Source organism: Gouania willdenowi, chromosome 3, assembly GCF_900634775.1.
Source record: "Gouania willdenowi chromosome 3, fGouWil2.1, whole genome shotgun sequence".
Taxonomy (NCBI): Eukaryota; Metazoa; Chordata; class Actinopteri; order Blenniiformes; family Gobiesocidae; genus Gouania; species Gouania willdenowi.
Genome location: NC_041046.1, coordinates 11,504,707 through 11,522,525, shown reverse-complemented (window position 1 = coordinate 11,522,525; position 17,819 = coordinate 11,504,707). Strand labels below are relative to the sequence as shown.

Here is a 17,819-nt window from a genome sequence, read left to right as displayed (position 1 = left end):
GCTATATTTACCTTTATTGTTGGTAGTTTTTTTGTTTTGATTTTTGTAGTTGTAACAACTGTAAAGTGTTTTTGAGTTTTTTTCATAAGTGCTTTTAAATAAAATGTATTGTTATTGTGTGTGAAAAGGATAGCGTTCTCAGTTTGAAAAGTTTACAAGGTCCACCATTCCCTAACCGGGTCCACGATTATTTTTATTAAACTATTATTTTACAAATTTGAAGGAATTGCACCAGATGGACAGGCCGATAAGTGAATTAGCGCTGTTTAGCCGATTGATCACTGCTGAAAAACCAGGAAAAACCTGAATTTTTAGCTCGTGTGCAGCATTAGCTTTAGCAGCTAACTCGGCATTTCTACCATGAAGACAAATACCACGTTTCCGCATTTTTTTTTTTTTTAAAGAATCAATGCTCTAACGGGGAAAAAATTATCTAAATCTCTGTCAAACTCGCTGTTTACACTGTCAGCTATGGCGAGTTCATCCTTATTTATACCACACAGACTCATAATGCAAAAGAGACTCCCAGAAAGAATCTATCCAAACTGACACTGTCACACTGTTACACTGTCACGCGGTTCAATATGTTCACATTTAACAGTTCCAGACGGGAATAAATGTGTTACATTTCATTATATATTATCCATGCCGTTCACTCCTTTTTCTGCAGAGGCGGTAGGTGCTGTGTCGTGAAGCTGATCAGCGGTGCGCACCCGAGTTGTGCCTCGGCCGCTGCTGCTCGAGTCTGACAGACGTCAGATTTCTGTCCATGTTGGTCACAGTGATGTCCAACTATTTTCATACTATGTCCAACGTAAAGCCACAGTTTGATCCACTACAGAGTAAATAATACGTGAAACAAGCTGTCATATGTGGAGTAGTGTTGTGTTCAAGACCACACTATCCGAGACCAAGACTTGCCCGAGACCAGAATGCACCGAGACCAAGACAAGACCAAGACCTCCAGGAACCAAGACCGAGACAAGCCAAGACCGAGACCGAGACCAAGACCATAAACATTTTTTTTTTCAATTTAAAAAAATATATAAATACATAAAATTATGACAAGGTTCAACAGTTAAATAACATTCTCTCTTTAATTTCAGTTTCTTTTAAAATACATTTGACGGACAAAAAAGGTGCCTGCAAAAAATTAACTAAAATATTAGAACTACTACTGCTACTGATAAATTCACAATTATTCTACATATTTGAAAACAATATTTTTATGTCAGCTGAATGTACAGCAAGTGTTTAAAAGTATTTCTGCCAAGAAATAATGATTCTTGATTCCGATTTTTTGAGTTGTGCAGGTCAACAGGTCATAGATTTCACAAGATAATTTTTTAGTTTGAAAAAGCCTTTACACAGGTTATTTTTATTAATTCACTTAGTTGATATAGTTTAATTTGGTTGCTGTAATATAACTAGGATATTCAATTAACAAAGGTTTCCAACTGTAACTGTAAAAGTGTAACTTGCTGAAAAAAACTACAAACAAGTTGTCAGCAGTGTAAAAAACATAGAGCTACAGGTAGATGTGAAACTAAATAAAACAAACTCAAACCCTGGAAAAGTCATGTGACAAATCAATCAATAGTTCTTGTTGAGAATTATTATTATTCTGGATACAGTGGAAACAGAAACAACAAAAATAGTTATATTTTGAACCTGTTTATATTGTGGGGAACATATTATATACATAAATGTAATTGGAGTCTAAAGACACAAAAAAACACCACTTTAAAAAGAAAATAGACTAATATAAGACCTCTTTACAGTTATTTAAGTCATTCTGTGCTAGTGCAACTCTGCGGCGATGATGCGCTGGTGACGACATAATCCAAGATGGCGGCGGCCCGGACTACAGCAGACATTATGTAATAAAGCCTTAAAAGACATGGATATAATGAAAAGAGTGGATGGACAGAGGCATAAACATGCAGACTTTCACATGGACACACACGGACTTATTAAACACACACGGACCTCGGTACATACCTGTCAAGTTTTGAATTTGAAAATAAGGGAAATTTTCTGCCCACTACGAGCCGTCCCACCCGCTCAACCAAGCAGTATCCCTTATATTTTAAGACAAGTGTACAATAAATCTAAAATACCCACTTGTCAACCACTTAGTAAATACAATTATGTGATTAGAATCTGGTAGGTCGACCTTTATTAACATTTAAATGCTGTGAACATTCCTACTAGGGCTGGACATTATGGACCAAAACTCATATCTCAATATATTTTCTCAAAATGGTGATATACGATATAAATCTAGATAATTTTATTAAATAAAGTCTGACCAGAAAAACAATTCTGGGTTAAATTTGCTGATGCAAACAGCTGAACAATATGTGCACTCAGAAATAATCATCTTTACATGTTGTTCTGAGAAGTAAAAGCAGCGACTCCTAAAACTAGTATTTACACTTACAGTTCATATACAAGTCAACACGTTGCATATTTATTATTAATTTCACATTGTTTGTCTTTAAGTTAGACATTAACATTTTATTTTATTACATGTTTTCTTTTAATTTCTCATGCTCACTCATGTGGTTCTCTGGTATTCACTAATGACTTATTAGACACATTTATTACAGACTTTACATTCTTTAACACTTTTTTAAAGCAGTGTATATTTGTGGTGCTTGTAATTGGCTGATTTTTCATGGTGACTTACGTGTTCCTTCCGCTGTGGTAGACGTTAAAATCATAGTTATTAATCTAACAGAAGGTGTAACTGTGTCCCATCCTGCTGCTCTTTAGGAAGATAAACTCTCTGTCACATTTTACAACGTATTTACACCAGTTCTTTGTTTTTTTCACCAGAACGTCTTCATTCATCATCTCTGTTCTGAGTTGTTTCCAGGTTTGTTGCCGCTGTCAGCACTAATCTCGCGAGTGCTGCCACCAAGCCAGGCCATTTCAGGTGGAAGTTCTCGCGAGGCTAGTGACGGCGTTCAGTTTAGTAAGACATCTTTTAATTATTATTACATTAAAATACGGGATATTTATGGGAAAATACTAATACGGGAATATGGCGGGAAAGAGGGGTAAAATATGGGAGTTTCCCGGCCAAAACGGGATACTTGACAGGTATGCCTCGGTAAACAGAACAGGCTTCGGGCGGCAGGCACTAGGACCCAGAGGCGGAGTATATGTGTCCTCATACTGCTGCACAGGCTGTAATATCATCAGTTTAGCTACTATCTTTACCAGGGAGTTATTATTTATTCCTGATGATTGTTGTCTGGAGTTTTACTGGGATTTTTACCGGTGATTAGTTTCTATCTCCCTCGCGCTCCACGGTCCAAACTGAAACCGGAGCCAGACACACACACACACACACACACACACACGAGTGTGTCATACGCGTCACTCAGTCACATTAAGGAAGGTTGTGGTCATTATACTTGGTGTATTAAATCATGAATAAAGGATTGTTTTATCCCATTCTTCTCCGTGTTATTATCACATTATAAAAAAGTTTAAAAATAGCAGGAATTAGTGCTGGTCTCCAACGGTCTTGACGGAAAATCCTGAGTCCGAGACAAGACCGAGTCAAAATGCTTCAGAGTCCGAGACGAGACCGAGACCTTTAAAATTTGGTCTCGAGACCAAGACCGGTCTCGACTACTACAACACTAATGCGGAGGTTGGAGAAATGCGCATGAGACGACGGACCAGAAACTGCTCCCACACGTATTTAAATGAGGCTCAGCTTCAGTTCGGACTCACTCACATCAGCTCCATAAGGCATTTAACAATTTTATTTAAAACTGCGTATTAGGAAGTCAATGGTTCTGTTTCACTGCAAACATATCTGTATCCTCTGTATGAAAGCTGGACGCTCTACGGGGGTGATTTCCTTAAACCTCCAATGCATCACACTTGGTCACACTTTAGAGCACTTTAGATGATGCTGATGCGCTGATCATTTCTGAATGAAGGAATGGAAGAAGTTTATGAAATTAGGCTTTCCACACAAACAAATGTTATTCTGTCATTAGTATGACAAGGTTTAACTGTGGACAAAAGAATGTGGCCGATCCTCACAATGCAAAACTCTGATTCATAATCTTATCACATCAACCTGTTACATTGTTTATTAATGAAGGCATTTCAAATTAAAAGTGCACTTCATCATTTTCACAGATTTTAATGACATTTACAAGCGTTGGGAAAACTCCATGTTCCGTGATTTCTAGACAGCCCCAAAAAATGACATCATGGCCCACTCCGCCTCCTTGGCTTCAGAACGCCTTCATTCACAGACTACGCGCTTTTGGTCTACTCACACGCAGGAGAGAGGCGCGTAACTGCAGGCGCGTACAAAAAGCACTTAAGTCCAACCCACAGAATAGGGCTTTACGTGAATAAACAGCAACTCTGCTGTGTTTAGCGTTTGTGCGTCGTCGTTGTGCTTCCATGTCATTTCATTTTTTCTTTTTGTGATGAGAGCTGAACTTCAGAGCTTATACGTAAACTGTTTTGCTGGTTTGTTTTCAGTGAAATGTTATCAAACTTTGGAAACTTTAGGTGGGAATAGAGTCCATAGTTATCTAATATAAGACTAGAAGCCTACATTGGGCCATCTTGGTTGGAGCAACATTCCCATTAAAGGCAATGTACATTAAAAAATTAATCATAACTTGTTAATTTCTCAACCGATTTTCATGCGGTTTACTCTATTGTCTAAGTCAAAATATGTGTTGTTAATATAGAAATATATAAATAAAAATATAAACGGAGGTTATGAAAGGTTATTCTCAGTTTCTGTTTGAAACAACCGTAAGCAGCAGAACGTACAGGCGTCCTTGAATTGAATTATATATAAATAAAACAGTGAAACAATCCCTGTCACTTTTCCCCGGCTAGCTTAGCCTCGCTGTAGGCACACATCTCAAGGAGCGTGTTGTTTCTACTTTTCTATGTTATACTGTATATGGCTGAGCCTCTTTTTTTGTTTCTTACACCATTCGTCTTCACTGTTTACTTGCAGAATGTAACGGTGGGAGCAATATTGCACCCAGTTAATGTAAGGTACTGCAGCAACAGTAAAGCAGGAAATTACATTAATATGACATACAACGCTATTAATCTGCGTTGAAGAATTGCTCAAATAAAACTCAAGGCTTGAAATCTGCAAAACAACTGGAAACTGTGACAATTATTTAATTCACAACAAGATCATCATTTTGATGCAAATGTAATTTAATACCAACTGAATATTGTAAACGACAGCATTGAAGCTGTCTAGAATAAGCTTCACTGTTGTAGAGTGAAATATGTTTATAAAGCTACTGTAGGTGTTTAAACGCCCCTACAGATAACAGATATATTTCACTAGTTTTTCTTTGACATCTAGAAACAGGAGGCTTGATATTTGGCAAAGATTGAAAGTACATCTGTACTAGGGCTGTGCATTGCCATGAATCTCCCGATACGATGCAATTCACGATTTGTATGTCACAATACGAAATATCCAGATACTAATCAATACAATATACTGTATATTACAATATCAATATTAACAAATTTCAACTTTACAGTAGTAAGTACAAAATGGCATGTAATTCCATTTATTTATTTATCTATTTTAATTTGAAAGAATAAGTAAATGATAACTAACTGTAATTCAAGCACTAATATCAAAAACAAGTGGTATGTTTATCAAACTGTCAAATTACATTTTTCAAAAAAGTTTAACTTTTGCTTCTACAACAGATTCTGATTGTGTTAAGTTCTTATTTTTTAATTTTTTAAAGTAACCACCTACATCTATAAAAGTGCTCAGTATGTTTTATGAAAATAAAGCTTCCAAGCTAAAATGCATTGAGGAGTGAGGTAGTTTAACAATGTCTGATGTGGTTCACTGACATCTAGTGACTGAGCTTTTATGTGTTATGCATATGTTTGCATTGTTTTTTTTGTCATAAAAAAAAAAGATTAAAAAATTGATTTGGGCACGATAATCGTGCGGTGAAATATTGCGATATATCGCCAAATCAATTTTTTTCTTACACCCTTAATCTGTATGCTCGCCCAATTTGACAATGCCTTTGATTGAGTTCACAATCAACAATTTTGGCAACAAAGCAAAAAAAAAAATTCTAAAGATTTTGCCAAAATCTGTTATTGCCACTAGATTGGAGTTTAACCTTGAGTGTAAAGTTTGTTCTATCTGTTTCTGTCCTGTGGTTGAAAAATGGCTTTTGTGGTTCACTGAAATCCTAAATATCAGTGGCTGCACAATTACATTTCCAACGGTAAACAGATTTCCTGCTGAAAATTCATTTGACTTGTGTGTTAAACAGTTGCTGAGATTTGCTGACATTTGAACACGATGTTTCTAAAGTTGTCTCTTGGTTAATGAGGCTTGTTAGGCCTGCAATACTAAAGATTTTAGAGACTCACTGTTTGATGCAATTCTACTGGTTTGATCATAAAGCACAAGCTGCAGAATGTTATGGTTTAAGGATGCTGAAGCGTAATATGATTGCTTGACACTTATGTTTTAAATTTGGCCTGAAACGATTTGTCGTAAACCGAATAATCTCGTTCAAAAACAAGTTGATGCATGGTTTAATTAGTAAATCTCTCACCTGATAAAACTCTCTCCTTAATTTCCCCCATAAATATCCTAATATTACAGAAATGGAATAAGATTATGCCATTAATGTTTTATTTCCGTTTTGATTTAAATTCATAAATCAAATAACCAATTTGCTTATAAAACAGAACAAATGATACCCCGATTCTTAATGTTTGAAGGAATTTATCTGTATTTTTTTCTGGATTTATTTGTGATTGGACACGCCCCTAACAGATATTAGTGTTAAAACTTAGCCACAAGCATCTCACATTATTACATTATTGTGTTTTACTTTTTAAGTGGGATTGTCAAAATGACAAATATTTTTTTTTATTGTTGAACCTATGGGGGAAAACTTTAACACTGTGCTTATGTTTAATTATGATTTATTATTACATATGTGCACTGCGGCGCCTCCTATTGCAAGAGGACATTACAGGGAAAACAGTCCTCTAAAACACAGGTCAGCATATACAGTAGCTTATTTGTCTGAACAATACCAGTGGATTTTGTGCCCACATATTTAGTTAAACTCAAAGATTAACTTAAAAATACATGTCCTGTATAAAATGATTAGTGTAATACATTTTTCCATATTTGATAGGCTTGGCTCATTGTACTGTAATTATGTGGACGGTTATTACGGATACGTATGCAGAGGATGTACACAGGCAGCATCAGGGCCAGGTAAAGGGCTGAAGGGGTCCTCAGGTAAATACGGCTGCATCCGAGCGAGATGCCTTGTATTAAATAGATGGTTAATGTGTTTCTCAATTATGCAGATTAAAAAGAGAGTAAAAACAAATTGTGTTTCAATTCACCAATAATGCGACCTATGCGTTGCTTCTTTTTATGTCTGGATCGGAAGCCCTAGTCCGCCCAGTCATTACTTTATGTGGTTACTATTTGGACCGTAACACCGTTCGGTAAAGTTGGCAGATATTCACAAATTCGAACTTCCTTTACCAATAACTCTTTAACGAAACGTGGACAACATGATACAAGATCATTTTTTATCAAACGCAGCAGCGTGAAAGTCCGTCTGTGGGTCCCCTCTGTGTGGTGAGATTAAAACATGAAGCTCTCGTCCTAGTTTCCCCGTAAATATCCAAATATCACACAAACAGAACCAGATTTAATTTTAAAATAGAAAAACGCTGCCTGTTTGGGTTTTGGTTTTTACGTTTTCCTGTTTCTGGTTTTAAATTAACAAAACAAAGCAAAAAAAAAAATCATTTTTTTCTATTTTGTAATTTGGTTTTGACACTAAATAACCAAAGAACGAAGGATACACTGATTTTTCACCCATCTCACTGAGAGGCGCAGAGTGCAGGGATAGCCCCAGGAAGACTATAACCATATACATATACATGCGTTATGTATTTTGTCATTAAATGGTTGTAAAATACATCACACATCAACATAGAACATTTTAAATTAAATGTTTTGGAATTTATGTTTGGACAAAAATATTGGCGGACTTACATTAGTCAGGCTTGAATATTGATATCCCCCTGTAGTTTACGCCTATGGGATGAATCATTTCTTATTAAATAGATAATCAGAATTTTAGGATTATTGCGATTACATGTCAACAAAAGCATGTCAAGCTAATTGTGTCACATTTGTGTTTGTTTTAAGCATTTTAATATCATTCATGGTCAGTTTTATGAGGAAAACATTGCAAATAACTTGATTTGCTGGAATATTTGGAATAAGATCAAGAAACATGAAGACTGCATAATACGCTTTCTTTTATATGATTAATCTAGTAATCGGTTAGAAAATGGATAGATACATCTATCACTAAGATACCGTTCACTGCAGCCCTACCACTAACCATAACCCATATTGTAATAAAATGATTGAAAAACCAACATGCCTCTGCTCTGCCAATAAATTAAAACACCAACAAACCCACCATCTGTAAAACCAAGATGACTCTGCTATTTAGGGCAGTGTCTAAACCCCCTCTTTAACTCTGAATTTGGAGGTTTGCCTCTGTGTTGTGTTGTGTTTACAGTAAGTTTAAAGCTTACAGTAAGTAATATAACTTAAGTGACTCTTGTGAAATTTTTTACTTTCCCTTTTTAGTTGCCTTTTACTTTTACTTTAGAGAGAAATAAAAGAAAAGAAGTACATTTACTTGATTACATGTCTCTAAAGCACAAGTGTCAAACTCATGGCGTGGGGGCAAAATCCGGTCCTTCAGAGCATCCGATTCGGCCCACATGAGAAATTGAAAATGACAGAAAAAACATGAATCATTGTGTAAGTTTCCAAATAATTCAGTTGTAAATTGTTCTTGTGTTTTTTTTTTTGCATTTTTCTAAAAGCCACAATGTACTGTTTCTTGATAGACTTAAAAATGTAATGCCATTTTTTTAATAATTTAATGAGGCTACTTTGTCAGTCCCCGTCGTATTGCTCATATCTGCTCTTTGAAAACAGATCCCAAGGCAAAGGAAACCGTCCTATTGATCGATAGATGACATTGATCTGAGTTACTGCACCACAGAGAAAGCAGTCAGCGGCACTCTAAGATGAGTTCCACACATCACCTCCATGCACAGCGCTCCGCTCCTCCTCCTAAAAAAGAAAACCTGAGGGTTCCACACACTGTACCTCACACACTGTTGTTTTTTCCTTTAATGGCTGTTAATATGAAATATGGTTTGATTTAAATTATGTTTGTATCAAAAAGCTTAACTGTTACTTGATTGAAATTGTACTTAAATACAAGTACAAATAAGTCGTACATAAAATACATAAGTCACTAGTTACTTTCACTCCCCACGTTTATTTTACGTACAGTAAACAATTCATGTATAAACTTAAAAAAAAAGAAACCAAATCTTGCACAATTGGAACTTAATTTATTTTCCACAAAGGCATCTGTATAAAATAAAAGGTTTGTCAAAATTTACAATTATTTTGAAAATAGAATTACACCAATTAATTCAAAATAAGTATAGCTACATTGATGAACTCTAAAACTGAGAAAACAACCAGCATTCAATGCTGTTTTGGTGTGGTGCATTACGTTTAATCTGATTGGTCGGCTATGATGTGATGCATTTGATTGTTGTCTGGTCATTTAAATTTCCGTATTTTCACAATGTCTGTAGTAGTAGTTTTACTCATTGACAGTTGGGTGTATAAATGTAAGGAATTACTTTACTTATTTTAAAACGTACTAAGTACAAGTACAGATACTGCTTTAGAAATATACTCAAAAAAGTACAAGTACCCATAAAAGCAACCCAATTACGTATAGTAATGTGAGTACTTGTAATCTGTTACCTTCACTTGTGCGCATTAAACATTTGTTATTTTCATTTTCTTTTGTGTTTTTTCACTGCAGCCTGATCCCTGTGCGTTAAGTTGTGACAGTTAAACCCTTCCTTTGTTAATGAGCAAAGACAGGCACCGCACACAGCTCCAGGTTTGATTAATGTGATTGCACGTACTGCATCAATGCATTTACATCTTCTCCCAATTTTGCACTTCACAGCTGATCCTACAACATTACATGTTCAACAGAGGCCAACGCGCGAAATGCATTGTGCGCGCTGTTGCGTGATTGTGTGAGGTTTGCACCATTTATCAGCGCAGCAAAGTAAACCAGACTTTATTAGTGGGAGAGATATAAAAACCAAGATCAGCGTTACATCCAGTGCCTAATTTTTAAATCATCAGATGTAGTAACACAGGCCCTGTGTTGTTCCGACAGTCAGAGAGAGACAAATTAAATGTCACAGGATCAAAATATTTTTGCTAACTAAATGGGTGGATAATATCACATGAACACAACCAATTAACCCAAATGTTTAATAAAAGAACGATTAATCAGCCTTAAAGAAGCACAGACAATCGCCCGTTACGGAGAGCATCCGTCTCTCACTCTGAGTGACAAATGTCAAAATCTACCATGTTTCAGCACCAAGGACAGCTCAAAATCACAGCTAATGTAGCCACTAAACTTTCATAACACAAAAACATAATATAGATAGATAGATAGGCTTTATTTCAGACTCGTAGTCCATATGATACAACAGACAATATATATATACAAATCACAGAAAAAACAACAACTAAAAAAGAAGACATTAAAAGAGTACATCACAAAAAGAGTCCCCTATCCTTTCGGGAGGGCTTACCATCCATCCATTTTCTGACTCGCTTTGTCCTATTTCAGGGTTGCGGGGGGTCTGCTGGTGCCTATCTCTAGCTCACACTAGGTGCTAGGTGGGGGTACACCCTTGACAGGGCGCCAGTTCATCAGACAGACAACACACACACTCACATTCACTCCTACGGGCAATTTAGAGACTCAAATTAACCTTACAGTCATGTTTTTGGATTGTGGGAGGAAGCCGGAGTACCCGGAGCAGCACGGGGAGAACATGCAAACTACTCAGAAAGGACCCAAGGACCTTCTTGCTGTGAGGCAGACGTGCTAGGAGGTTATACCAGTGCTTCCAAAGTTTGGAGGAGTAACATGTACCACTGTATACAATGTTGGTTAAAATCACAATGAAAAAATTATACATAATGTTTCTTAAGATGGCCTTCAATGTGTTGACTCCAACAGATACACAGAGTTCACTGGCACTGGTCCATCTGGGCTTTTTTTAAAAGAGTCTGAGTGCGTCATTATAAGCCACTTGCAGTCTCTGAAGGCTGGGTTTTTTTTGTAGTTCCAGCATAAATGTGCAAACATATACACCCATAAGACCATAACTCATCTAATGAATCACCTGCAAAGCAGAAAATGAAAATATAACATGTGCATACCTTTTTATTTGTCAAAACAGCCAAAAAAATGGAGCCCTTTGTATCCTCACAACTCTTTTTTTGCCTGCCTTGTCTTTCATAAGCCAAGCAGAGCAGCTCATCTTGGCTTTAAACTGAGCCTCTGTTTAAACTTCCCTGGTCTAAATGTCCATAGCAGAACTTTCACTGTCGTCTCCTTCTCTTCTCTCTGTCCCTGAGTCCTCCTCATGTCCCTGGATAGTTCTCCTCCTGTGTCCTGTCTGTTGGAAGCAGTTTCTCCTGCATTAGCATCTTCGCTACAGGTGCTTTTTACCCCAGGCTTAGCTTCACATATTGGCTTAAAAAAGCTCTTTAAATTCAACTGCCTTTTTTTTTTGTTGCCATTTTCTACTGTCTTCCAAGCTGACACGACACAATTTTAGCGTGGGCGTGGCCTGACGTTTCCCTCTCTTTCTCACACGCTCAGTTTTTACATTTAATTTTGTGTTTACAATGACATTTCCAATGATTTCAACTTATTAAAAGACACAGCTGTCCAAATATAATGCTTAAAAATGTAATCAAAACACCTAAAAGCAAATGAGGTGCTAGAAAAAAAAAGAAAATGAGGTGCTGGAAAGAAAAAAAATGAGGTGCTGGATCCAATCAAATAAGTGCTGGTCCAAATCTGGGGTCTTGCTCTGGCAGCTCTGGTTACATCTGAGTGAAGGGGAAAATACTGCACAAGAGAAAAGGAGTTAAGGAGAACAAGAAAAAGAAGGATGGTTGTGTTCCTGGTACTGTGTAAATTAGTGGACGAGGACCCACATGGAAACCAAAGAGGAGCCCAAAGGAGGCCGGGTCGGGTTCCCTCTTAATTTCGATTGTTATACCATGGGCTCGGGCCGGGTTCTGATGCAGTGATTCGACTTTACAGATGCTTCATATATAGACAAAAATGTAAATAAAATGTGCACTTCATTTAGTATTTTCTAACTTTATTTTCATAATAGTTGTCGAACAGGATATTAGTAGGTCCTCAAGTCAGTTTTAGAGTTTTTCCATTTCCGTGTCATGTACGCATCACTCTACATTTAGCTTCGTCCTCTCTGCCTGTTAAGATTACTTTACTGACTATCATACTTCACAACATTGTAGGAAACACGCTAAATATGGTTAATGGAATCTATCATTGCTATCATTAATTTTACATTTTAAATGCTTCACATGACTTACAAGAGGTGATTGTTGTGTTGATATTCAGCAAAATTATGTCAATGGAGAATAACACAGAGGTTCCCAAGTTTTTTTTGGGTTGTGACCCAATTTGATATGGCAACCCCGGAGACATTTTTTTTTCAAGTTTTTTATACAATGTTGTTACAATTTCAGAGTAGCCATGATTAGTGCGCAAAGTGACAGATTATTTTATACTACATTTTATTTGTAGGAGATTTATATTTGAGAAATATGTGTTTGAGATTGTGTGGTGTTTTAATTTGGAAATTGATAATAGTAATAAAAAATCTGATTAAAAAATAAATTCTAATCAGTAATAATAATAATAATAATAATAATAATAATAATAATAATAATAATAATAATAATACATTTTATTTATAATGCACTTTATATGTGACGAACAAATCTCAAAGTGCTACAGTGAAAAGGCAATAAAAACCAAAAAGAGTAAAAGCAGCCTATGGTTTAAAAGTCAGCAATAGCATGTGACTGTGGTGCCCTAAGATATTCTGGAAGGGCATTCCAGAGCTGTGGAGCTGTAGCCGTCTCCCATGTTGCGGAGATTGGTTTTGGGTGGGCGTAGGCGGTGACTGCCTGTGCTGCAGAGTGTTCTGGTGGTGGTGTGGGGGGTCAGGAGTTCAGTGACATAAGATGGGGCAGAATCGTGGAGGCATTGGTGGGCAAGGAGACAGATTTTGAACTATACTCTCTGCTGGATGGGGAGCCAGAGGATGGGGTGATGTGCTCATACTTCTGCACCCTCATCAGGACAATGCCATTGCTGTTCTGGATGTACTGCAGTCTCTGAGGACTCTTCCAGGGATCCATGAGGAGTGTGGTACATGTTTTATGAATTGCCAGACATTTCAGATGACCCCATTTTAACTGAAGGCAACCCCACATGGGGTCATGACCCCAAGGTTGAAAAGCCCCTGATTATTGTGTCCGTTTGCAACAATTTTTGACCTTGTTTACCATTAAAAATCAACCAGCGAATAATGTGCACAAAATGCAGCCATGTAATTGGAGGTGCCATGCTTCTGCCGTGATGTCTGAATTTTGAAGTATATAGCTGTTTGTCACGCTTTCTAGACATTTATTCGCCAGTTTTCTGGTGAAAAATAGAATTTAAATGTGTGATTTTATCCCTAAACACGCATGTGAGGTGTTTACGCATCACGTTGGGGCCCAATTTTATGGGTCAGATTGATTTTTTCTTTTCACAACATGAACTCCATTTATTTCCACCTTTTTTGTGGGATCATGGAAATTCGAAATGTCTATGTTTGGAATAGAAGTAATATTTACACAATTTAACGTCCATTAAGAAAGCCTGCTTCATTGAAAGGAAAAATCTATCCAGCATTGAGTGTGTTTATACAGAAGGTCAGTGAGTTTTAAAGCTGACGTTAAGATGTGGGTGACTGTGGGCACACTGGACACGTTAAACCATAGGTCAGGATTAATGCGTTCCCTCTCTGCTCTGACCTTCTCCCTGTGCTGGCCCTGTTGACAGTAAAGGTCATCTGCAAATGACTGAATATAGTAGTGAGACCGCTGTGACTACAAGTATGTGATGTGCTGAATGTTCATGAGTCATGAATGAAACCCCTCCAATAGACAAAGGCTGTTAATCCATTTCCCCTTCGTTTTTTGGTTATTCCGTTTTAAAACCAAATCAAAATAACAAATAAACAGCATGATTACTTTGTTTTACTGACTTAAAGGGGACATATCATGCTAAATCCACTTTTTTAGCCCTTAAATGCATTTTTGATGTATATGTAGATTGTTTAGAAGCACAGAAAAGTTCAAATTAATCTCTTCAGGTGCTCCGTTGATATCTTTATATTCTGTTTTGGTCATATTTTTCAATCTGTTTCGATTTTTCGATTCTCTATTACGTTTTTTGAACAATAACGTCAGCGGAACTGCCAAATTAGGACATCGACTCCAGGCCCAACACTTCGAGCAATCCGCCATTTTTATTTCTCGCTTTTATTTTGTAGTCCAAGCTCAAGGATGCAGAAGTTACGAGAGGATAAGTCAAATTGTTCGGTTGTTGGATGTAGTAACCCACACGCTTCATTACACCGTCTCCCAGCATCAGAACCTTTTCAAAGTGCCTGGTTGAGTTTTATTTTTCACGGAAATGTACCCACATCTGTGGGTAAGGTCATTTTTGTGTGCGCTAAGCACTTCAAGGATGACTGCTTCTGCAACCTCCGCCAGTATAAAGAAGGATTTGCAGAAAGACTTTTTCTGATTGAGGGTTCAATTCCTTCTATCTTTGGAGACGACGAATAGAGCACTTCGGTTAGCTGTAAATAACGCTAAAAAGTGTGATAAGACGTCCCTGTCATTGTTTTGTTAGCATTAGCAGTTGCGCCGTCTTCAGAATTCATATGTTAGCGCTGTGTGCTAGTTTTAGATCCTTGATGATATGGCCTACGTGGTTTAATTTAAGTCTAAAGTTTTCATTAGTCATTTCATTTTGCCGTTTTTGTCTCCGAAAAGACTGTATTAAAATGCATTTCGTGACGTTAGCTTGGCGCTAGCATTAGCTCGGTGCTTGTGTTAGCTCACTTGTTAGGATTCTGCAGGTTCATCATCTTCATTTTCATCTCGCTCCGCTGGGTCAGACTCTGGCTCGAACATGTAAGGCTGGATGGACAAGTCTTCTGTTGTTGACGTTGTGTAAATAACGTGTGAATAAACTTTTTCTGGGCCACTACATAGCCATATCTCTTCTATCAAACTACAAAAATGGCCGAGCAGGGTGGAGTTGAACCTGGAGAGGGGGCGGGGTATGGAGTGTTTCATTTGCATTTAAAGAGACCGCACCAAAACGAGTTGCTCTTAGAAGCACATCAGAAAAGGGGTAGAAAAGGGGTCTGGGGAGCTATAATAATGAGGAATTCGGTATGATTTATATGTAAAAAGGAAGGATTTAAAACCATGATATGTCTCCTTTAAAACCAAAACAGGATTACAGAAACAACAAAAACCAGATAAGCAGCATTTTGCTGTTTTAAAATTAAATCGTGTGTTGTTTGTGCGATATTTGGATATTTACGGAAAACCTAGGATGAGAGCTTCATGTTTTAATCTCACCACACAGAGGGGACCCACAGTCGGGGACCGACTTTTACTCCTGAGCAAAAAAAGAAGCAGCTCATAAGTCACATTACTGATGAACTGGTGAAATGAAACATTTTTTATACATAAGTGAATAAATAAGCACACCCCGCCACCGACCCCAACCGCCAACCCCAAAGCCCCCCACCAACATCCATTCCACCACCCCCACCCCTGCAGAGGAGCTGGGGCCCGTCCAGTAGGCGGCAGGCGGACGCCGGCAGGCCCAGAGCCAGCAGGGACCGGACCCCAGGTCAGAAGGACCAGGAACAGAAGCAGCACCGGGAGCAGCCCGCCCAGGGAAAACGACCACATCCCCAGCCGCCCAGGTCAACAAGGGGACCCTGCATGCCACCCCGCCGGCCCCCAGGCGCACCGACCGAGCCCCCCAGAGCGCCCCAGGTAACCTTTTTTTGACATTGCCACCGCCTTGCTAAAGTCAGCATGGGGCGCGCGCAGACCCGAGGCAGTAGAGCCGCAGGGCACCGCCTAAGCAGGGGCCACCCCACGCTGCACCCACCAGCATGCAAGGGCGCGGCCCGCACCACCCGCCCTGGAAGATCCCCGCCAGCGCAGCCAGCCGAGCAAGCCTGCCGGACCCCAAGGGCGCCCCCCCACCCCAGCCCATGAACCAGCCACAGCCCCGCCGGGCTGACACCGCCCGGAGATACCCCGCCAAGAGAGCCCTCAGCCTGTCTGGTGTGAGCCCGGCCCATCCACATGGAGAGGGTAGATGGCACAGCCGGGCACCAGCCATTTGGATATTATTTGGACTGTAAAACCACAAAACCAAACTCAAACATCAGCAGCTTTTTACAAGCTGAAACATCCACAGATTTCATGAAAACAGGAGCAGAATCAGAAAACTGCAGAAATAAATCCTCAACAGTCCTATTGTGTGAGGAGACCTGGTCCAGGACCTGTGGAGGGAAACCATGTGCAGTGGACTTCAGTTCTAGTCCGGTTCGCTCCGACAGAATATGACTTCAGCTCTCGCTGTAATTTCCTCATAAATATCCAGATATCTCACAAACAGAACAAAATTGATATTTCAAATTTTAAAACAGAAAAATGCTGCTTATCTGGTTTTTGTTGTTTCTGTATTTGTGTTTTGGATTTAAGTCAGTAAAACAAAATAACCACACCGTTTATTTGTAGGTTTGATTTGGTTTTAAAATGGAAAAAACAAGTAATGAACAGTACACGGATTGCTGTTTTATAATTCAGTCAGTTTGTAGTATTGAGGACTGCTCAAAATAAGACATGATACAGTCAATATTAGTGTTCAGGAATCTTTCCCATATGGTTTATTATTTAATCTGTACACAACTTCTCATTTAGAGTTTACCAGAATATTACTATTTATCAAGACACCATAATAGCTCCCTATTATTTGTTTGAAAAACTTCCAGCTGCTCTGGAATCCCATTAAATGCTGTGGTAATGGTGCATAAAGACGAGCAGGCTGAGAGAAATCAGAGTACAATAACAAGTTGTCCCACTACATTGTAGATTTATACAAGCTAAGGAACAATAGCAACTGCAATAGTCTTTGTTTGTGTGTAGGAAGTTGAAGTCATATACATCTTGTTTTATGTTCTATCATTTGTTTTGTAAATGAAGGTGGGTGTTTAATTGTACTTGTAAATGTTTCACTTTGGATTAAAAGTGATACATAAAGATTGACAACGTGAACCCTGTGGCCTATAAAATAGATGAGAAAGTGAAGCTGAGGGGGAAACAAAATGGCTGTTAAGAAAGGCCTGAAACTTCTGGAAAGAGAGATTCATTGAGCAGCTTGGAATCAAGCAGCTTGAAATCTAGCTATTGCTGTATTTTAGTTTTTCCTTAGGCCGTTATTGGAAAAAACGGAACCTGCAGAATCACAATCATAGTGTCACAGGATTTATTCATTATTTATGTTTTGTACGTGCCAACGCCATTATTTTTAAGTAATGCATTGGACGTTATTTTGTGCGACCCAGACGACCCAGTCTCACTCTAAATCACATGTGTCAAACTAGTTCCTCAAATTATGACATAATATTTCCCTTAATAAAATCAAAATTGGCCAGAA

General features: G+C 38.2%; 1 protein-coding gene across 2 annotated transcripts in view; it reads left to right on the top strand.

Annotated features, from left to right (window-relative positions):
• The window catches only part of minar1 (membrane integral NOTCH2 associated receptor 1), a 50,341-nt gene that overhangs the window by 13,600 nt on the left and 18,922 nt on the right, over nucleotides 1-17,819 (top strand). The window contains exon 4 of one of the 2 annotated variants that reach the window (XM_028438469.1): nucleotides 9,059-9,156. The exons of the other annotated variant lie outside the window; for it this stretch is intronic. Coding sequence (XP_028294270.1) covers nucleotides 9,059-9,088 — 30 coding nt within the window. The 3' untranslated portion in view covers nucleotides 9,089-9,156. Of the gene's footprint in view, nucleotides 1-9,058; nucleotides 9,157-17,819 lie in introns of those variants that run through there. 2 annotated transcript variants of the gene reach the window in all.